Source organism: Hermetia illucens, chromosome 4 (assembly GCF_905115235.1).
Source record: "Hermetia illucens chromosome 4, iHerIll2.2.curated.20191125, whole genome shotgun sequence".
NCBI lineage: Eukaryota > Metazoa > Arthropoda > Insecta > Diptera > Stratiomyidae > Hermetia > Hermetia illucens.
In genome coordinates, this window is record NC_051852.1 from 37,828,974 (window position 1) to 37,852,784 (window position 23,811).

At 41.9% G+C, this 23,811-nt stretch overlaps 1 protein-coding gene across 7 annotated transcripts in view; it reads left to right on the plus strand.

The window, feature by feature from the left end:
- Nucleotides 1-23,811, plus strand: part of LOC119655183 (cytospin-A-like) — a 498,871-nt gene that overhangs the window by 426,078 nt on the left and 48,982 nt on the right. For 5 of the 7 annotated variants that reach the window (XM_038060941.1, XM_038060940.1, XM_038060942.1 and 2 more), the window contains 6 exons: nt 3,169-3,622; nt 12,052-12,237; nt 21,261-21,437; nt 21,615-21,716; nt 22,358-23,212; nt 23,284-23,427. In XM_038060941.1, the coding sequence (XP_037916869.1) occupies nt 3,169-3,622; nt 12,052-12,237; nt 21,261-21,437; nt 21,615-21,716; nt 22,358-23,212; nt 23,284-23,427 (1,918 nt within the window). Of the gene's footprint in view, nt 1-2,848; nt 3,623-12,051; nt 12,238-21,260; nt 21,438-21,614; nt 21,717-22,357; nt 23,213-23,283; nt 23,428-23,811 lie in introns of all 7 variants that reach the window. The other 2 variants (XM_038060944.1, XM_038060945.1) reach the window with 1 other exon arrangement.

A 23,811-nucleotide genomic window follows, 5' to 3' on the forward strand; every position in this document is an offset into this window, starting at 1 on the left:
GTAAGGAAGGTAAAAGGACCAAGCTGTTCTGCATTATAATTTCGGCAAAGCCTAGGAATCGGGGAATGAAAGTAGACTTCGAGCTCTGCGAAGGGCATGTTGAAAATGTCTGCGCTCCGTGTGTTATAAGACGCAGGACCGCAGATGACCTCGTTAGCGGCGGAGCAGTCCATCAGACCCGAGGAAAGTTCAAAGAATGTGCATAGATCCAGATAGGATCTACGCTGTTGAAGGAAAGGAAGGCTCAGAAAGCGGAGGCGGGATGGGTAATCCACACGAGGGAAGCTTTTCTTAAAGAAGAGGGAACGGGTGAATTTACTTTGCACATTTTCAAGGGCAAGACAACCACAGTTACGGGAGGGTGACCAGATCACGGAGCAATAGTCGACGGTATTCCTCACGAGGGAATTGAAGAGAGCTATGGAGGGTTGGAGTCAAAATCAGAGGAAGAGCGAACTATAAAGCTCGACAATTTTGCTGCTCGATTGATGACATCGAGGCAGTGGGTGTCAAAGCGGAGCTTATTGTCGAAAGTGACCCCGAGGTCTTGAGTGGAATTTAAGCATGATAAGGAATGTCCGTTAAGAAAGTAGGAGAAAGAAGTGGGTGAGGATTTTAGGGAGTAGCACATAGAGTCACACTTTCTGACGTTTAGCGCTAAACCATTAGTCGAGCACCAACGAACCAAAGTGTCCAGGTTAGATTGAAGGGAAACACAGTCCATAGGCGACGATATAGCGGAAAACAGTTTAAGGTCGTCTGCATAGAGCAAACAGGGACAAGTAAGGAGGGGAGGAAGGTCGTTAATAAAAAATAAAAATAACAAAGCATCCAGAATAGATCCCTGTGGGACGCCAGAAGGGGGGGAGAAGGAGCGGGAAGTACAGCCGTCAAAAGAGACGCGGCAGGATCGGTTGAAAAGGTAAGCGGCAAGCCATAAACAAGTGCAATGGGAACGTTTAGGGACGAGAGTTTGGATAGAAGTATCTTGTGATTTACATTGTCAAAGGCTTTCGCGAAATCAGTGTAAATGGTATGCACTTCTTGCCGTGAATTTAGACATTTGGCGACAAAGTTGGTAAAGTCAAGCAGGTTGGAAGCAATGGACCTACGTTTAACGAAGCCGTGTTGCTCTTTCACTATGTGTTGGCCAAAGTGGGCGGACAAACAGTCGCTGACATATCTTTCCAGGATTTTGGAACAGGAGGGGAGGAGGGAAATGGGACGGTAACACTCGGCAAGCGAACGATCGCCACTTTTGTGAATGGGGATAATGAGAGCCTTTTTCCAAAAGCCGAGAAAATGATTCTCTTCGAGGATTTTGTTGAAAATAAGAGATAGGGGAAGGGAGATGGACTTACCAGTTTTGAGCAAAAAGAGGTTTGGAAGACCATCGCAGCCAGGTACGGCATTGGCATCAAGTTTGCCAATGAGGTATTTGACAAGGATATAGGTAAGAAGGGAGAATGGGGGACGATGTGGGGCAGGCTACATCGGGAGAGGTTCGCAGGAAGGAGGGGGAACATAGACTGACGAAAAGTAGCGGCAGAGTAAATCACAAGATAGTTGGAGGGAGTTAGCTGAGAAGCCAGAGAATTTAATGGACGGAGGGGATAACTGGGCAGGGCAGCGGGAGTTATGAATGTGGGACTAGAAAGGTTTCAGGTTTCCGCGCTTTAGTGAGTCTTCCACGCTGGACAAATATTCGTTTCTGGACTTACATATAAAGGATTTGACCGAGGAACGAAGGGATTTGAAAAAAAACTAAGTCAGCAACGTTTCTAGAAGACAGGAACTTCTTTCTCGCAGTCTGTTTTTGATGTAGTTTTTTGTGAATTTCAGTGGTGAACCAGACGGGGTAAGAGCGTAAGCACTTAGGAGAGGAGGGAACGTAACAAGGAAGAAGATCAGATAAAATGGTATAGAAAGTGTTGAGTGCTTGGTTACACGTAAATTGAGAGAGAAGGGGGACCCAGTTGATTGACGCCAGGTAGGCTTGCGAGCGACAGGAGAGTGGAGTCAGGGTATCTGAACATCGAACTCGAGAGCAGGATGATGGGCGTCAAGGGGAATTGGGAAACACAACACACAGGAAGGTTAGAGAGGACAAGGTCAAGAGTGCGATCTAAGTGGTTTCTAGAAAGGTTAAACTGGAGGGCGCCACAGGTGTACATGAAAGTGGATAGAGGAAGGGAAGAGTGGGTCGAGTTATTGAGGAGGGAGGGAAGGCCAGGATAGCATAGGAAGTGAGGGAAACAAAACGATTAGGGTCTCTGATAATCTGTCGAAGAAATCCTTGTACAGAGAAGGCGGGCTTAGGCAGGGAAAATATACACACGATATGATAAAGGGACATACGTTTGGCAGAAGGACATGTATGGTAACACAATCGTAGGAGGAGGAGGAGGAGGAAAAGATGATTTCGGCACGGAGAGGGGACTTAACAGCTATTAGGGCACCTATGCAAATTGTCTTGCCGAGCGCAGCGCAGTCTCTGTCACAACAAAAGACAGAGTAACCTCCGAGGGGCTCAGAATCTAAAATCGTGTCATCCAGCCAAGTTTCAGAAATGCAGATGGCATGATGTTGAAATGCTAAGGCAGACAGTTTGAAATTCGACAGCTTGGTCCTTAGAGCCCTTACATTTTGATAAAATAGCGTATAGTTATTGAAATCATCCAAGTTCGGCGAGGCAGGCGGGCGGGCCGGAAGAATAAGGACGGTAGCCTCTAGTAACTTTTTCAGAACGCCAGTTGTATAAGTTTTATAGAGATCAAGGATTACGGGCGAGGCCAAATGCTTCATAAAACAACCAATTTTCCAGTAACTAATCATCATTCATTTACAGATTTAAATTGTCCAAGGATATCATAACGCAAGTGCTTTACATGATATATAAATGACTGTGATATGGAACTTATGATATTTAGAAAACAAAAAACTCGAAAAGTGTTGATCATGATTTGTAACAAATAGTATTAGTTTTTGTGAATTTCTGCAAGAAAAAAAAAACATTTCCCAACTAGTGATTGTGTGATAACTACAAAACCATAAATCTCCGACAAGAGAACCCAAAAATCATCTCCAGAATAATCCGCGATTTTTTTTTGGTCACCCTATATACACAAGAACCATCAAAATGATCAAATTAAAATCATTCTTTCGCAGAGGACAAGGTCCTTCGGGATCCAAAAATTCCGGACATCAACAGCAATCAGGTCAGATCAAACAATCAGCATCAGTATCAAGTCTCGATGCTGTAGGTCTGAAATCTTCCAAATCAGCTAAACATTTTGGCTCCAAGGATAAACTAGTCGATCAAGGATTAAAGAATTCCAAAGATAAATTGAGCAGTCGTGGTGGATCACGAGAACGATTAGCTGACAGCCTTCCTGTTGGTGGAGGTGAAATACCAACGAGCGGATTGTTAATAACAAATTCCAAGCCGAAAAAGAAGACTTCACTACAATCATCTCAAATGCCTATCATTCAACAAAATGTTATTGCCAATAATAATTTAATTGATCACCGTGATGTTGTCGACTATAATAATCTTGCGACGAACGAGAAAAGGGATTTAGGAGATTTATCAGCGGCTGTTACGTTTGATGGTCAAAAGGAGGTGAGTAACTGGATTTATTTATTTATATTTTATTTCCATGTTTTCTATGTTAAGAATAGTGTCGAGGATCCAAATTCCATGATTCAGATTAATAGAATCCTTCAAAAAAAAAATCCTTCAAGAGAGGTTGACTATTGATAATAGCAGTGTTACATAAATGTTGAGACATCTATTCTTGGACTGTTTTCACTACTTATAATGATGGGACTTTCACACATCGATTATATCGAATCCCGACCCCCACCGGAAGAAAATTGTATGAATGAGTCCAATATATGAAGCCTGAGTGCGGTTTGCCCCACTTCTTCAATTTATCTAAGTCTGCATAGATGAACAAATCAAAATAGTTATGAGAAGGACTCTCCTTAGTCGATATTTTTTTACGCATATTTGCGAAAACTCGTATATTACAAATAGGACTTCAACAACCTTTCCTTTTTCATGAATTTTGGTTAATTATTTTAGCAGGACCTTACAGAATTGTTTTTCAAGGCAAAGTTCGGTTTCGTCGTCTCTCTTGGTACCAACAATACATTTCTTCAGATTACGTCGTTTATGCGTCTGTGGCCCTTTGGAGGTATACACTGTTCACATGATCTTTCCCACTATAGGAGCGAGCGTTGGCATCAATTCCATTTCTGTGGTATTTTTGAATGCATGTCCTCATTTTTTCATGTTATTCCAGAAAGACATTTATCTTAGTTCTCGGCACCATAGTCACGTTTCTTGCTCTTCTAAATTCTACAGAGACATTCAGCCGCTACCGAAGATTCTAGCGAAGAGGGTGCCTTTAATGCCTTTCTTAAATCTAATTGTCTCCGGTACTTCTGCATCATTTGCCTGTTCTTTAAATATTTATTTCAAAATCAACTCTCTCTCCATTATAACTACCACAAAACAAACATCAATCGATCGTCTGATACTGATACTTACATATTCTTCTCATCTTTTATTCTTCCCAACATTCTTACTCTAATTATTTTGCTTCTTCCACGACATTAATTCCCGAAGTTTTATCTGTAGCTTGCACCTTTTAGCATGTCTACTCTAGCTTTATGGTACCTGCCCTTCTCTACTCCGATTATAAAGTGCATGTAAATACGGAACTCCATGATTTCTGAACTCGATAAATTATCGCCTTTAAGGCACTGTCTGCGGTCTGAAGATTACCTAGACCACAGATAGAATGAACACCACAACCCTTTTGCTGCCCCCTCCATAACAGGCATCACTCTTGCTAGGGAGTGACAATCCTTTGCTGCTCAGCTGGGTATCGACAATCATCCACATATATCGCTTTGAGAATACCTGGTGAACAACAACCAGGGTATTGGCAGCATTTTGTTGCCAGCGTTTGGAAATAGGGGCCGCCTCTATCTTTTCGCCCGTCAGGTCCAATTTTACCATTTATATACGTGATTTAATGGCATGCATAGTATCCCTTGTATATAATGCCACGTCCTCAGAAAACTTCACAAATACATCCAATCCCAGGCCATCTAGAAAATTTACCAACCTTGCCTTCTCTGACACGCGAATTTCAAGCACTCCACTTTACATAACGTTCCACGGGTCAAAATACGGAACCTTGAGGAACACCTGCTGTATTTTTCCGCTCATTACCAGTCTCGTCTCAAAGAAGTTTTTCCGAGAGATAATTCTCAATTCGTCGTGGGATACTCAGTTTAGTCAAATTGCTCCTATCTTAGTCCAAGCTGGTCGAATTAAAACCATTCCTGAAATCTATCATCACCATCGATCAGTACTTAACAACGGTCATCACTTCCCGAGTCAGATCCACGACGGGCACGATAAAGGCTCCTTGAAACTCTTACTGTCGTTTTGATAAATCACCCACTAACACTATGAACTGGAGCAGTTTGTTGCGTACGACTTTCTCTAACACCTTTCCCATAGGTCGAAACGACGTTTAGAGTGATATGTAAGAGGCACAGTTGTTTTTTGAACCTACACTGACAGAAACATCTTTTGCCTCTCTCACTGGTCGTGAAACATTCTTTCCAACAATGGTCTGGTCATAGCAACTAACTTGAGAACTTTGTTTGGAATCTCGTCCGGCTTTGAAGCTTTGTTATCTCAAAACTTCCTCAGGTTCTTCGTAGTTCTTCCTTAGTAACCTTAGGGTTCGAGAAGATATCCACTCTCCATTCACTATGAACAAGAATTATATACAGGAGGAGCAAATCCAGCGGCAAAGGGGCACAGGAACTCATCTCCATCGACAACACTTAGTGCCAGAAGAACTCGTGGGCTGGGTTCAGTTGCTCTACTACTATCCAAAATGTAAAGTTCGATGTGTAGCGGGTGTATCAAAACCAGCGCCATCTCACTACTCCTCTTTGTTTTCTTCGCACGGGGCATCCAACGTCCCGCGCCCTATACACTGCTTTATACAGCTGATATTTTCCTAGTGTCTAATAGCAAAAGTGATCTCGAGAAACTTGTCCAAAAATGGAATGATCGCCTCATGCAACACGGCCTCAGATTGAATCTAAATAAAATTGAATTTTTGACGACCAATCCCCATGAAACAGCCACAATCACTGTTAGGGGCAGTGACCTATCCAGTACTGAGCGATTTAAATTTTCCGCGTCAATGCTACCAGCGTTCCACAATTGGTGTTCTTTGTGATCGATATATCAACGAACTTCTCAAATCTGAAATTTACCGCAATGTTGTCCGCCCTGTCACTCTTTCTGGTTCTGAGTGTTGGCTGACTATAAAAGACAATAAACGGCGTCTTCTGGTGATGGGGACGAAGATGTTGCGTTGAACTAGTGGCGTGACACGTTTTGATCACATCCGAAGTAAGGATATCCACAATCGATATGGGGGATCCGCCGATCGTGAACAAATTGTGAGAGAAGCATCTTCGAAGGTATGGTCACGTAATTCGCGCTAACGAGAATTTGTTCATCAAGATTGGTCTAAACGTCAAAGTCGATGGTAATCGACCAAAAGGCCGGCCGAAACAATGGTGTCTTGATACGCTGGATGAGGATTTGACAGCCTGCGATTGCATCCAAATCAGACTTTTGATAGGACCAAACGGCGAAATCGATCATGTCGAACCGACAAAGGCTGAAGCAAAAGAAGAAAAATTTTTAACGAAGCTCTGCTGTTGATTCCCACTGAGATGTGAAGCTTCTCACAATGGCTATTGCTCGCAGCCATGCGCTCGCATCCACACACGGAACTAGTTGAATTTCCTGTATATAGTTTTCTTGAGTTACTACTTTGTAGACTGTGCCACTAGGTTAGCATTAACCTCATTGCAGAGCTATTCATAGCAAACTGGTTTGTTTCTTCGAATAGATAATCTCGCATATTCTTCCATCAGCTCATTGTGTTTCGGTTTCTCCTAGCTTTTTGGCTTCACATGCAAGCAAGATAATTTCAATGTCGAGATTTCCTGTTCCACTAATAGTTTAATTTCTTGTTGGGGTGTAAACGCTGTTGGGACGTTGTAGTGGCCTCAGTTACACGTTGACGCAGCTGACCACCCTTTTCCATTGAAATTCACATCATGACTATCTCCTCCTCACAGGCCTCAGTAGACTAACTAATCAGTCTAATTTTTCTGGCTTATAGTGCGCCTTTGGTTGCCGCTTTCACCCATTCCAATTTCTGAAAAGATAGTCTTATAGTTAATGTGGTAGTGCTCGCTCCCGCGCCTGATCATCCCTCTTACCATCGAGGTGCTGAGGTCTATCAGGTTGACAATTGAACCTAACACCCTGCCTAGGAAGGTAGTCTTACATCTAACGTTACCTAGTAGAACGGTTCCGCAAAGGATTCAAATGGAATTTATCCCCTGGCGTTTGTTGCTTGGCCGTTTATCCCAAAGTCTGCGCATTAAAATGATATTAATTATTTTAGAGCTGTGATCTCTAGCGCCCAACGCTAAACTGTCTAGCACTTTTCACATCGTCCTATTGTTAAGTTTGGGGAAGCGTAGCAGCTGTATGGATATCGTTGATTTTTCCAAAGCATGTCATGTTTCCTGCATAGCTTTCCTTTTACACGCCCGTATCCCAGCATTTCTCGAAGTATCCTTCGATTAAGTAACGCTACCATCATTTTTGTATGGTTTGGATAGTGCCGCCATATGTACAGTCTCGGGAGCAGGCTCTTAGCTGCCTCGAAGTAGTTGAGATTGATTTGTATTGACTTCATTTAAATATGCGGTTCAGCTTCCCTTTATATGCCAAATACTTCCTTAAACCTGCGACGTGCCGGTCATCTACACCCTTCACTTATACAACATTTGCCGTAGATCTCAGGTGATCAATTCTCGGTAAGATGGCCTTATTCTTTGTATGTCCTGCACTTTTCCGACTTACCATGATAGCTGCTACATGCTGCTGGAAAATGGCCGAATTTCTGATTTTTTGATTTTTCCACTTTTGTCGTCCTGGGACTGTAATAAAAAAATTACCAATTTCGTGGTCCAGTTTTTTTGTTCTTCTTGGCAGTTTGGTAGGCCCCTAAAAAGCTGTTAATACCGCCCTTGGTTCTCGTTTTCGCTTTCTCATCTACTTGGATATTTAGCCGCTTCGTGATGAAGTCACACAGCTCATTTATGCATTCCTCACGTGAAAGCAGATATCATGAAGAATTTCGACTGCCGAGATTGGTAACCTTTCAACGTTGGAACTCTTTCGAAATGGATCCGTTGTGAATCTCGCATCCACTCCATACTATTATTTCTTGTAGCATTAGGTGTCACAGCAGCTAATTTTTCCAGACCATTTTTCCCCTTTCGCTGATTTTCAAAAACAGCCCGTACTAGGTTTCCGAAGTCCTCTCCTCCCATTTAAAATTTTTATCCACGATTGCATGTTTTGCTTTCACCTATCTTCATTCACTGTAAACAAAACCTTGTTAAAGTTGCTTTACTGCTTGCCTTTTTCAAAGGATATGGAAAACTATCACAGACCCTGAAGAGACGGTGATATGGAACTACCATAGAATAAAACGAGAATATCGCGTGGACTTATCAGACTTTATCTGCAGCTCGTGAAGCAACTGTCAGTACAGTAACATCAAAGAAACCAATGGTGATCACGCTAGGAGGGAGATGTGGTGTCAGTACTCCGCTATATTGTAGTATTTTTAACTGTGTTCGTTCTTTGAAATGCAAACTTGTTTTCGATAGAGATTGTTTGCTTTTGTTTTTTGACATTACTTTTTTATATGAGCCAGCCTAGAGGTATGAGTCGGCATTTTTATGCAGCTACTTAAATTTCGCTTTTATTTTATGTAATAGCAACGAGCAATTTTTTCAGGTCTCTTTATATTGTTCATGTAGTTGTTCGTATCCAAATTGGTTCTGAATTCACTGATAGCGTTTACTAGCCTGACCTGCTTCAAGTGTTGTGGGTACTCCTTACTGTCAGAGTTCCCACCAAAAATTTGGGGGTCTTTTTAAGAGTCACTTGCTATGGATGCGTGAAATATCGTTCCTTCGGTGTTGTGTTTTGCATTGGGACCTCTTCGGACATCTTCTCGTCAAACGTTATTGTTATCTTTGTGCATTATTTGCTTTCAAAGATTATAGCCTTTGATGAGTTTGTGAACAGTGTTGCTGATAATATTGCTTAAGTTTGGATTGACAATAAGCGTGGCAACCGAAGGTCGAAGCCAAAAAGTCTGTGTTAAGCAAACCCTTAGAAATGTTCCGTTAATTTGTATAATCGTTTTCAAAATTTGGCTGCTTGCTTGATAAAAGCATCTTGTTGCAGCCCAATTCCTTCCTGTACATTATGGTGTAAATTTTTCTTTTTACAATTGGATATCTACTCTTTAGCGGGAACATTGTCAGTTAACTATGGAGATAATGGTTAATCCAGTATATTGAAAATAACTTCTGCCTTGTAGTCAAGTTAATAACATCTGTTTCAAAGGCGGTTCAGCAAGCAAGTTTCCTTACCGTACACCAATAGCATAACTAACTGGCGTCATCGCTGAAAACTTCATCTGACTCACGATTGTGGAAAATGCAGCCTCAAGGGATCGTTGTTATAAGGAATTGTGTGATTAATTGGACCGGCTGGAGATCTAATAGCGATACATTGAGTAATGGACTTGCAGATCTTACTTACTGAAGTCAGGTAGGGCTGTAAGAATATTTACAACAATGGAACAATATGGTGTGGTGTTGAGAACGAGTTGCCTATTTAACTACTCATATCACGAAAAATTGCTGAATTAGATTTACCTTAAAACATATGTATCCCGCTGTGAAACCGTTTCACTAAAAACTTTATCTCAAAATTGCTCTCGGGGATTACTACCGCAAGGTAGACAAAAAGTTTTTTTTGGTAGGGAAGCGGAATGCAATTACACACAAAGTGTCGAACTCCTGTCTCAGACTACCGGCTAAAATACCCCCTGCTGTGTCTAGGACACTAATCCACTCCACGTGGTTCAGAGAACTTCAGCTACTCTGCCGGCTCTCTCCTGTCCGCTTTTCCGCCTTAGGAATGCGCCCAGCGTAACGTACCAATCTGTCCTACGTGCCCCGGGGGTCTTTCTTCATATACGACGGTTCCCTTATTTCCCTCGCCTTTTTTAAGGTTTACAGACCTCCACTTTGTAACTTGGAGAGCAATCGGCATAACTACTGCTATCACCATTAGTGCTGGTTCTAACAGAGTACGAAGGCTGACGCAATTCACAAAGCTCCGCGCGGTTTCATTGCGATATATCCCCCCCTCTACTTCAGAATCGGATAAAGGACATTCGAAATTGGCCATATTCTAGCTGTTGCTTTGTTTGTGGAATTCCGAATTTGCTCGAAGAAACTCATTCTCACCCCGCCAAGACCAGGATTTCACCAACCTGAATAGGATGGATTGTGAAAATCCTCTCCTTGGTCAGGATGACCACAACTAGGTAGAATCCATGTTCACGCTGACTCACTGCATCACAATTACCAATGTGCGTTGAGCTTGTTTGACCGGTACCTGTCGCCGCAACATTATCCGCGTATCCAACCAGATGCGATTCATCGAGCATCTCGTGTCGTAGCAGTTTATCGAATGATGCATTCCTAAGGGCCCAGCCGCTCTCGATGTCACCCTTATTCTACACTGTTTCTTAGTCCCTAAATATCCAAATATCCGCAAAAGGTAGCATAGAATATGGAAATAATTTTCCGGTGATTAGACCATGTTGCACCGCCTCGCAGGATTAAAGGCTTCTCTAACATCTATCCTCACGAGGACTACTACTCAACGACAGTGGCCACTGTATACCTCATCACTTGGAACGTTTCCTCAATCGCATCAATTGTGGATATCCATGCTCTAGAACCATATTGTTTTGCTGAGAAATCCCCCGCATCATATACTCCGTCAATTAGTTTTAACTTGGTGAGCCTCTCAATTAGTTTCTCCCTGAGGGGAACGTTAAGGGGGGGGACATGAGATCGCCTTTCTCTTCGCCTATCAGCACGAACTTCGCAGCCTTTCAACGGGAGGGAAAAACATCCGCTGTCAATCATGCGTTAGACGCGCTCAGTAGCAAGTTACACTTATACCATCCGGGCCCGGTGTATTTTTTACTTCTAGTTCTTTTACAGTGAATAGTGGGCATTCCTCAGAACACCCCTCTCATCGACAACATCGCTGGGATAGGGTTAGCAGGAAAGATTACCTGCTCGATTTCTTCCATTTTGACCGCTTACAAGGAAAAGGGCGATGAATATCGAGTTTTTGGTAATCAACTTGGCGCATGGACTAGCTCCTGCCAGTAGCGTACTTTTCATCTGTTGAATTCTTAGCGGAGCTTCTGCCGCTGTCGATGTTTGAGATAGTTTCTAGGAGAAGGCGTTTTTCGCCTCAGAAAAAATGTATTACGGATCACTGGTCATGAAATCTTCCAATACTCTACATAGTTACACCGTTGAGACTAAGAACTTCGTAGCAAAGGTCGGCGCTGGGATGCAGAAGTGCTACCGATGTTTAGGACAATAAGTCCCGTTCTGGCATCTATTTTCAAAGTTTCTGTACCACGAAAATCTGGTTAAGTCACATTCGGGGGCTCTGTTGTTAACGTTTTGTCTAACTAGAACTCTCCTTTCCGTATTTCGAACTAGAACTTCCCCTTCCGTGCTTCCAAGGCGCCCGCTTAATACGAAATATGGGCATAGATTTATTCGGTATGAGATAAATGCAACAAACAAGAATGACGAATATCTTCGTGTAAATATTAAAGGCGCAGCATATAATCTTTGGGGCGAAATTTTTGGACTTCATGAAGGTATCAAGATTTGGTTCAATAATGGATTTGAAGAAAACGATAGAATATCCATTTATAATTTAAATGCCTCCTAATAAAATAACTTTTCCGCAACAATTACTGAAATACTGAAAACTAATTTATATACGTTATATCCTTGCAGGCTACCAGACAGCAGCAGCAACAACAGCAACAACTCCAACAACAGCAGCAGTCAATGATGCAAGAGCTGCAGAGCCATTTGGAGCGTTTAACACGTGAAAAGATGGCCCTTGAAGCACGAATAATCGAGTTGTCTTCATATCAAGCGGAAGTTGTACAACTGCGTAATGAAATCGCTAAATTTCAGGTAAGTGGCATTCGTATGTAAGTTTTGAAGTACGTCTCCTCTTGTTTTCCCAACTCGCCCGTCTGTACATTCACTACCAGCTACATCGATGTATTACCGTGCAATATTCCAGATACGCCACTATTGAATGCTTTGAATCTGTACCAGCTCGCACAGTACTTTCCACCGTTTCAGATTTTTATTCAAATCCATACGTGCATCTAGCCAAGTGCACAAATCGATTCCAATCAGCGTATGTTTGTTATAAAATCGAGCAATTTATAACCAGTTGTTAACGTAAATGCAGTTTAAGATTAATTGATGTAATATATAATCAGCAGATTAGCTTCGCAGTAGAATGACTTCATAAGATGTTATACGTATGAGTGTATTTCTAATAATTACTGATTTGATAATGCCTTTTCTCCCCTAATCGGGTTTTTTCTCAAGTTCGTTACGTGTACAGTACGCTTTGAATTCAATGCGATTGTATTTAAGAAAAAAACCGAAAAGTCCATCATCTAATCATCAAAATAATCAAACCATATCTATTACTTTATCTGACATGATCAACTTTCACATTTTTACGAGTTTCTTATCGTAACTTCGGGAATAATTCTTTTGCATTATTTTACATGTAGATATTCCTAGAAGAAATGTGTGAAACAAAACCTTATTAGAATATACTGAATGTCTGTCTGCTCGTCTGTCTGCCTGTCTTTTTTTTTGGAGGAGGTGGAAATCTTCAAAAGACACTGGCCTGGACACGTCAGTATGTGGGATATTTACTCACTAAAACCACTCCCGACTCGCCCTTGCTCCGCGGAACCATCATCAGGTATTACATCACGGGTCGGAGTCAGCTCACTCTAGCTTGGTCACCTTTCTTCTCTATGCGGCGTACGTAACTGCGCTTTTCTCCTTCTCCTCTCCTCTTCCTTTCTCAGTTTGTTTTGGATATATGTGATCATGGAGTTGATCACATCCTGATCCTCTTGACGTGCTACCATTGTCGACACCCGATTTTCTGGTACCAGCACTTCTCCTAGACCTTCCTCTAATTTCCTACTTTCTTCCACTACTTTCTTCTTGGACAGTGGAAGAATACATGCTCTGAGTCCTGTGGGACTCCATTGTAGTTTAGATAATCGGGTGAGGTTTCCAGTTTAAAACTGTGCAAGTGCTGTTACCATCCTCTATGCCCCGTGTGAAACTGAGTAAGAGTACAGTTGGTCTCACCGTGTCGTCTCTCCAACCACTCCTTGAGGGCAAGGATGAGTCTGTGAGTCTACCGCTCTATCTCTACTATATCATCTATTTACAGATCTCTCCCTCTCAGTGTTGTTCGTCTGCGATACGGTAGAGATTGCCTTCGCATTGTATATGTTCGCCATCTCATTTGCCAAGATGTCAGTCGGCATCATTCCCGAGATAACGAACGCAGCATCATCTGAGACAGTCCCAAAGTCATAACACACCCTTATGGCTGTCTTCCTGTAGTCGGTTTGTGAGTATTAGCTGGGATTTGCAATGCCTTTTCCCAAACTGAGGCTGCAGAGAGTAAGATCGAACTCACTACCCTGGCTATAAACAGCCTAGAAGTATGCCTTGGCCCTCCCACGTTCGGCATCATCCTTGCCAAGGCCGCATTTGCAGCAAATGCTTTGTCGCAAACATACTGTACATGTTGCTTGTAACTGAGCTTTGCGTTTATCACTCCCAAGTATTTGATGACTGACTTAGAAGTAATGATATAATCCCCAATTTGAATACAGGCATATTTTCTTTTACGGTGGTTGGTAATGAGGACCGCTTCCGTTTTCTAGCCAATCTTTAAGAGCACTGATTGTTTCGCCGAAATATAACTCAATAAAGAGTTCTATGTCGTTGGCGTAACCCAACACCGTGGCTTCCTCCGGAAGTAGAAAATTAAATACATCGTTGAACATGATGTTCTACGGCAGTGGGATAGCCGAGGAAATAATGTACTCCTGGAGTCCGGCATCGATGTCATACCAGTGCCTCATTTCAGCTAATTAACTATCGATGACAGCAGTGAGATAGGCGGGAATACCAATCTTCGCCAGGCATTTCCGTATTATATTGCAATTGCCTAATTGAATGCATTTTTTCGCATCGAGGGTTACCACCACGCAATATTTGTGGGCGTTATCCTTTCCGTGAACTGCATCTTCGGCTAAACCAGTAACCAATTTATATATAATAATAATAATCGTTGGCGCAATAATCCATATTAGATCTAGGCCTTGAAGTGTGTTAGAGCACTTCATTCAAGACCGTAACGGTACACTAGAGTAGACTGTAGGAGGCAATGTGGTCAGCATTGCGCTCGCCCGAGATTATTACCCTGATTTGACTCAGGTACTCATTTACAGCTGAGTCGACTGGTATCCGACGGCAAATCACGATACAAATTCCACTGTCACCAGTGAGATTTGAACCGCGACCTTCCGTACGGTAGCCTAGTGCTCTAACCACTCAGCTACCCGGACAAGAGTAACCAATTTGATGGCACCAATGGTTGATCTGGTTTTACGGAACACTTGTTGCTGATCTGAAAGGCCTCTTTGGCTCTCAATTATAGATAATCACCCCTAACATTTTCACAGTATCCAGGAGATATGTGAGTCTGTATGAGGATGGTTCACCTGGAGGTTTGCCAGACATAGGGGGCAGTACCAACTTCTGCCACTTTCATGTCGTTGGAAATATCCCCTCGAACATACAAGCTACGAGCAACTCAATGAACATGTCCGGTCTGTATTTTAGGGCAAGCGTAAGGGCCTTATTAGGTACTCCGTCCAAGCCCGGAACTCTGTTATCCAGCAGCGCGTCTCTAATGTTTGGCGGAATTGCCGTCACATTCAGAAGTCGCTGGAATGTGCCGGTGCCCTCCCGTTGCAGGAGGAATAACCTCTGGATGAGCAAGAGGCTAGGGAACGGGGAAGAACGGCCTCTGAATCGTTCCATCACGATTCTTTAGGCACCCTCTCAGAGGTGTACGTCCGCTTCTGAGCAAAGCTCCTTAAAGATTTTTTTCTTATTTCGCTGGACGCCGAGCTACAGGGTTTTCCGACTTTCCTTATAGGCGCACTTGATCGATTCTACCTACCGGCCTCTGAACCACTTTTCTGGGTCATTGACAGGCTGATCGAAGGCTGGCTAGTTCACCATTCCACCAGTAGTTTGGTCTTCTACTCAGGAGTGAGCACCTCCTAGGCATGAACGTCACATGTTTTGGCGATGCATTGGGTCACATGAACAGCTCTTTCCGTAGATAAACCTGCTTTATTAGGTTGGTCTAACCGCGAGTCTATGAAGCCTGACATTTTTCTCGGTTTCGGGCATGATGGTTCTCTGAACTGTGGCTTCACACATATCTCAAAGTAGATTGCCTTGCAACATTATATACAGTTACTCAAAAAAGTATCCGGACATGACCGTTGTATAGATATTTTCAAAGAAATATAAACAATTGTGGCACATTTGCTTAATGATTATTTGTTATATTTATCTTTGATTGGTTTATAATAAATTTCCAAAAAAAAAAATTTCTCAGTTTCCGCTTTAAAAAAAAAATAGCTCCGTTGTTAAGAACGCTACAAAAAATAAAGTCAAAAAAGTATCCGGACAGAAAGCGTTTGAAGGAAACTTACCCCTTTAATGTAAAATTTAATATCTTGTTGGACCTCCTCGATTTTTTATTACTTCCCTTAGTCGACTAGGCATCGATTTGACAAGTTTCTCACAAAATTGTGGACTGATCGTCGCCCACTCTTCCTTCAAAGCTTTTCTAAGTGTAATTAGACTTGAAATTTCGCAATTTTGAATTTTTCTTTTCAAATGTTCCCACAAATGCTCTATTGGATTTAGATCCGGACTTTGCGCCGGAGTATCTATCACTTTTGGGCAATTGTACAGCCGCCAAAGTCTACAAACGTAGGAGTTATGTTTGGGATCATTGTCCTCATAATAACAAAAATGCTCCATTTGCATTTTCCTTGCGCTTTGAAGTAAGTTTTCCTTAAGGACTGTGAGATGCTGATATTTGTCATATTTCCCATTTATAAACTTTAAATTGCCAACTCCCGCTGCTAACATACAGCCCCATACCAACTGAGAACCACCGTCATGTTTCACCGTGCACTTTAAATTTTTCAAATTCAGCTCCGTATTTGGCTGCCGCCGTACAAAATTACTTCCATCTGATCCAAATATGTTATATTTGCTTTCGTCGGCAAATATAACGGTTTTCCAAAAATCGTAAGACCTATTTATATGTGCAATAGCAAACCGTAGCCTTTTTTGCCGATTTTGCTTACTTATATAGGGCTTTTTTCTGGGAACTCTACCGTGGAAATTATTCTTTCGAAGAATATTTCTAATTGTTTCGACACTTGTAACTTTACCAAACCTCTTTTCCGCCTGAGCTCTCAACTTAACTGCACTTAGTTTGGGGTTTATTTTCATTTTCCGCACGATCCATCTTTCTTCTCGGTCATTAAACTTTCGTGGACGGCCTGATTGCCCTTTCTTATCGATGAAACCCGTTTTTTTAAAGCGTGTAATTATTTCATGAACCGTCGATTTATTCACTTTCACGATTTCCGCGATCGCTCGTATCGGTTTATTGTCCTTGAAAATATCAATAATAACTTTTCTAACATCACTACTAATCTCCCGCGTTTTCTGACCCATCTTTATTAAACGTGTGTATACACAGAAGAATTAAATGCGCTACTAATCAATGTTTAATCACCATGTTAAATCAAAAGACAACTCAGTTGCAATATTGTGCATTTTCCAGGAATTCATCGCTGTCCGGATACTTTTTTGACTTTCATAACAAGCATGTATACATAAATTCTCAGAAAAACAACTGTACTAAAACGAAATGATGATTTTTTTTCGCTCATTCGAAAGTGTTGCTATAAAATATTATTATTGTGGAAAACGAAATTATGTTACTATTTTACAAATCTATGTTTTTCGCATTACAATTCTAAATTAACCATTGTCCGGATACTTTTTTGAGTAACTGTATCTCTTTTTTTGTCACACCTGATCTATTCGGAAACGGCTGAACCAATTGTCCCGAAATTTAGTAATAACATGTGGTCTGTGAATCGTTTACATATTACTACTTTTACAATTAGTACTTTTCGCAACTGATGTTATTTCACATACTGGGTGAAGCATGCGCGCGTGAGGACTCGAAATATATGCCCCGAAAAGTTTAAGAGGTCTCGCTCTCAGTACCTATCCAGGCCTTAAAATTCATCTCATGCCGATATCTGCTCAAATAAAGTTAATAAATACATATTACCGTATTTTATAAATTTACCTGGAAACCCCTTTTAAGTTTACTCTAGAAATGCAAAATTCAGTACCATCATAAGCACAAATGTGGTACATAATTGTGGAAAGTTTTACAAAAATCCAACTATGGTTAACGAAGTTATAGGGGGTCATAATTATGTATTTCCCCTGAAGATGAAATGCCTATACGCACAAAGTAATGGACTCTTGTCTTAAACAGACTACGCCCTATTGCGTCTAGGACACTAACCCACATTACCTCTGACCAGTCCTATTCAGTGTAGGATTTCAACCCCGTGGTTCAGGGAGACTCAGTTACCCTGTGGTCTCTCCTATCGATCGCCTTCTTTTTGGCCTTAAGAATGCTTGGAGTGTAATGTGTCACTCTGTTCTATATGTCCTTGCTCTGTAGCATAGCTTTTATTATATTTCATCTGTTATGCATGTCATTTTGTCCAGCTTGATTATAGTTAGAAAACCAAAAAAGATTAATTTTTAATAATGCTGAAACAGATGTTCCAGTGAGTTCTACCAGTTGGTCAACTCGTCAACCTAAGTGGCAACGAAGAAAACGGCTAAGTTTTCATTTACAATCGAGGCTATCGAAGCCGATGGATACGTCTTGAATGACAACATTAATTCATCATAAAGATAGTGAGCGCTGTGAAAATGCTGCTGTTTCGGTCTACTTTTAGCCATAGATGCCTCGGACGATTCTTTGTAGTACAATCCAAAGTGGTTTGCGCGAAAGCGACTTGCTTTAGGTCTTCTTTTGCTCGGTAGTCAATATTTGCTCGTGGGTAAGGCTTTGTGATCCGCAGGTAGCGCCGATTAGAGCGTAGCATTAAGTGTGTTTAAAAGGCGTGTCGAGATAAAATTCCATGTATTACTAAACGACCGAAAGTTTAGCTTGCATTGTCGTCGGCTCTGCGCTGGCCTCGTGCTATACCGCCAAATGTGTCGGTGTCGATTTAGTGCATCTGAGGTGGATGCGCTCGCTGCGACCCATTGTCGGTAATGGAACCAGGGACGTGACTACGCCAATGGTTTTGCCGGCCGAACTCGACGCTCCCCGAACGCGTTTTTGGACCATCTCCCGGTTCGGCGAAGTCTCGACAAGAAGACCTATTTTGGCTCCAGGACTTTAAAGGGGTCCTCATATGGTGGGTGCACCGGCTTCCGAAGAGCGTCAACCCTAATGAGGACCTGCGAGTATGTCTCTAGGTCCCGGGGGGTGTCAACCTCCAGTGTCGTTTGTCGGGAAAGTGGAGTTACTATTATTTTGTTAAGAGAAACGCGCACCGGGTCCTTAAAGAACTATTGTGCCCGTTTTACTGGTTATAGTGTACCTATTGATCATAGTATTTCAAGCAAGCCTATAACTATTAGAAATGTTAGTATATTCCCTACTTCCAGGCCTTTCAACTTTGCATCTGGTATTAAGTGTTCTCTTAGATGCCTCGATCTACTTTGCACAAGTGCCGGACACTGTCCCAGGAGGTGTATAGAGGTTTCGTCACACTCCTCAGAAAATATGCAGGCAGTGTCGATAGATATCCATAGCTTCCCTAGGTGATAGTTTAGCCGATAGTGACCAGTGAAAATTCCCACTATGATTCGGAGGTTTTGGTGAGGTTTAGGCAATCCTTTGTGTGCATGGGTTCGTATCCCCCAATAAGCACCCTGGACTGCTCCATCCCTGGTAGACCCGCTCAGTATAGTTCCCTCAACCGTTCCTCTTCCTTGCGAATATTTCCTTGCGAAATTCAGCCAGAATAAATGGCCTTTTCCTAAGTCTCGCAAACTGTTACTTATCAGTTTGAGTCGAAGTTGGGAAGCTCCTTGAACCTGAACTCGACTTTGTCTTTTCCAGACACGTGTTGCATGTCAGAATTAAACTGGCTGATGAAGCTCAGTTGCCGAGGTTGGCGAGAAGATGCTTTATCGGGCTTTCGTTTAAGCATGAATATAAGGGGCTTGTAGTCCATGAACACAGTGAATCGCCTGCCCTCAAGGGAGAACGGAAGTATTTAGGGGACGAGTACGTGGCGAGTAGCTTGCGGTCGTAGGCGCTGTAGTTGCGGTGAGCTGAGTTTAGTTGCTTAGAAAAGAAATTCAACGGTTGCCAGGTTTGGTTCACCCCTTGGTAAAAAGCAGTGCATACCGCTGTGTCTGAGGCATCAACGAAAACGGCTTAGGGTGCATCTCATCGAGGAAATGCCGGAAGTGTTGCATCAACCAACGGTTGTTTGATGGTTTCAAACGCCTGGGTGGCATCTGTAGCCCATGCAAACTCGCGACTCTTTTTTTTTTTGGACCAGACAAAAACGTTTTTGATCAACGGCCTTGGGCTCGGATTTGGAGAAAGACGCGACTAACACATCATCCATGTATACGAAACAGAAGTCCAAGTTTCGTAGGATAGAGGTGGATGAATCTCTATAATGTCTGCGCTGCATTACACGAGCCAAATGTCGTCCTGGTGAACGGGAAGATTCCTAGAGGTGTGTAAATAGCCGTTTTCGTTATGTCTTCGCGAGCTACAGGGATTCGGTGGTACGTCTTGGATGGCTCCAAGGTCTAGAAACCACAGCAGTTTTCCAAGTAATGCGGAAATGATGGAAAGTCTACATATACCCTGTGTCAGCCAGCTTTTGGGGGGATAGGGAACGCACCTTTGAAAAGATAGGGGAGCCAGTAGTGTTAATGTGGTGCTGCACATCGTGCTTCATAGCCTGGGAGAAGCTACTTTCAGTAGTGATATTGCAGTATTTTGGGAGAAGTGTGCGAATACCGATGTCGGGAATGTCCTCAAAAACAATGGAAAGAGTGTCGTTTGCGCAGGTGGAAATTTACCTTGACGACTTCAACGAGGTTGTGGGTTTAGTTTTTTTTAGTTTTAGTTTAGTTTTTTATTTTTTTGGAAAGTGCATTCGCTGGAACATTTAGTTGCTTTACTCTTCAAATTTACAGTGGTACCAACAAATTGTCGGGTCCGCTGAGGGCCCCGGGGAGCGACTACCCGAACGCTTATTTGAGGAGGTAGATCTTGATCGTAGTCCAGGTCGAAGTCTGCTTTCTGGCTGGATTCTCAGCGGGCCCGACAATTTGCTAGTACCATCGTAAATTTGGAGAAGCTGATAGTGAAACTTTAGCTTGCGTCGTCGTCGGGGGTTGCGGCAAGAAGGAGGTACTGCTCCGCGTCGGCCTCGTGCTAGACCGCCAGATGTGTTGTCGGTGGCTCAGTGCATCGGCGGTGGATGCACTCGTTGCTATGCTCCGCCGGCAATGCTGCACTTTTTTTGATATCTTTACTAGCTAACATCTGCCTATTTGGGGTGTGCAATTTAATTTTATTGTAGTGAATGGAGCGCAACAATCATCTGGGGAATTTTGATAGTTTCTGCAGTAAAGTCGTCATTTTGCTATTGACTTTGGAAGACAAATATGTGCTCAGGCATCTACAGAAATAGCTTTATCAGAAATGACATTTTTTCAATATTTTTTCCTACAAACTACGTCTTTCCGCTTTATCAACTCTTGGGATTAAATTTCAATCAATTAAACGCAAACAAGAGATAGCAAATGTACACATCGAAGCGTATCGTATATCTCTGCCATACACAAAAAAAAAATAAAAACAAATTTTCCATAATGCACTCCGTATTCATTTCCACATTTCTGTTCCATTGTATTTTCCACAGAGTATTCAAGAGAGAAGTAACAACGAAATACAGAAGTTATCCGAGGAAAATGAGACGTTACGGAATCGATTACGCGATGTCGTCAATTCACCACTATCCGATGCGGAGAAACATCAAATCATTCAGGATTCGCAACGTTTACATAGTTCAGCCCCGGCATCGATTGCTCTACCAAATGTAAGTACTGAGAAGTATCTAGACATTAAGTAGATATTCAATCAAAGCGCATTTAAACAGTATTGGGAAGGAACTTTACTAATGCCTCCTGCTGCGGACGTTAATGCATTTAACAACTGTTAAATCGACATTAATGCTTGATGATAATCGATTTCCATTTTATTACTTTTATTACAGAATCATGAAGCTGATGGCACACCTTGTGTTACACCCGACTGGGATAAGCATTCATCAAGTAGCGAAGTATCTGTAGCTTGTTTACAAGATAAAATTATTCAGGTAAGCCACGAGATGGATTAAGGAGGATATGTTCAATTCAAATGAGCTAATATGGAAACTTTCGGGGACAAATTTTATTTGGAAGTATCTATTAGAACGAAGACCAGTATTTCCTATTTCCAATGGGGTTCTATTTAAGATTCCTTGAATGCTTTTTGGATATAACGGATTTGTCAATTTGTGATGAAAAATCGAGTCAAGGCTCGGTTTTTATGTTTTATTTTCTCACTTTTCTCCCGAAGTTTAAACGAATTCTATTGGCATCATGATATGCTGAGGTAACTCCACCAAACATCAGAAGAAGGGACAAAACAAAATCAATACACTTTTGATCCACATTTGACGATAAAACTTCGTTTTTCTTTCGAAGTTAGAAACCGTTTGCATTATTATTATCTTTGTATTTTAACCTCTGAAAGATACAATTTTTTAAGGGATGAAAAGCCAGATCGCAATCGTATCGTTTTCGAAGCTATTATTGCTCATTTGAAAATGACATTTTCAATCAAAACAGCTTTCAAAATTTCTGATACTCTAGTAAAATAGATTCTTCGCCAAAATGTCTCAAATAATAATTAAATTGCGAAAAGTATGGTCCAAATCTTGTATAATCTTTTCATGCACTCTATCCCCCCTTTCAGATGGAAGAGACCCACTACTCAACAAACGAAGAACTACAAGCCACACTTCAAGAACTTGCCGATCTTCAAACCCAACTCAGTGAAATTCAGTCCGACAATGAACGTCTTGCCGAAGAGAAGGATGTCCTTTTCCAATCACTATGCCGACAAACGGAGAAGCTAGAGGATTCCCGCAACCAAATCGGGACGCTACAAGAACTTCTGCTACGAGAATCAAATCAACAAGAAGTTGGTTCCACGGAAAGAGAACAGAAGCTCCTAGACCTTCTAAAAAACGCTCAGGAGGAGCGTGAAAGTCTTCTCATCAAACAGGAAGAACTCAATTCAGAACTAAACGAATTGCGACAAGCTTTAGAAAAGTCTACGGTTGAAAATGGACGTTTACGAGAGAGAATTAGTTTATTGGATTCAACGGTCGATGCAACGAATGCCGATCGTAAACAGCTGGAATCGCAGCTTATTCAAGCCAAAGAAGAATCATCTGAGAAACAGATTGAAATCAGCAGATTATCGACTTTATTGGAGAATGCTCGGGCGAAGATCGATGAATTGGAACAAGATCGAGCAATGGGTGATAAAACCGATTTGGGTGAATTGTTGGATGTGGCCAGGAAAGAAAAGGATCTTTTGGAAGGACAAGTAGCTACTATGCAAGAACAACTGTCGAAGAGTCAGTGTGAAATTCAAAAACTTCGTGATCAACTTGCTGCAGTTAATGAGGAATGTAAGGTCGCCCGGAATAATGCCAAATGTGCACTTTCCGATTTAGAGTATAAATATGAAACACTGAAGGAAGAGAAACTCAAACTCAATGCTGAGTATCAACAATTGCAGGATACAGCTAATGAATTGCAGGTAGGTGTTATCGTAGCAGACAGGATTCGCTTGGTTAAAATATCTATAATATTCTCCTCTCTCATTTTTAGGTACAATGCAAATGTCACTTAGAGGATAAGGCACAGCTAGAAAGTTTACTATCAGAAGCCCAAAGACATTTAGGCGATGCTGAAAGATTGCTAGCAGAAAAGGAAGAAAGACTTCAAGACGAGATGAAGATGCGCAAACAAGATGTAAGTGTTAATTTTTTTTAACAAGGACTTCGTTCTCTTTTTTCTTTGAGTTATCACCATCTCCGCTAATATGAAAATTTAGCAGCTGCAGGCAGTAAGTGCCATACAATCAAGTTCGGATGATCCTACTTCCTAGAAAATGGGATTTTGATGGAGTAGTTTGAATCAAGTTGTACGGGACAGCAACAAAATCTAGGAAAGCCGAAAGCGATACAATACCTGCAACTGAAGTATTATGAGAACTAAAGCCACGGTCCAGAGTTCTTATCCATCTCCTTGCATTTACTATTATCAGTACCACCAGCATTTCTTATCTATGCAAAGCAACCCATTCAGTCAACACTGCATTCTGTATCCCTTTTGATTCGGAGAATCTTTTAATGC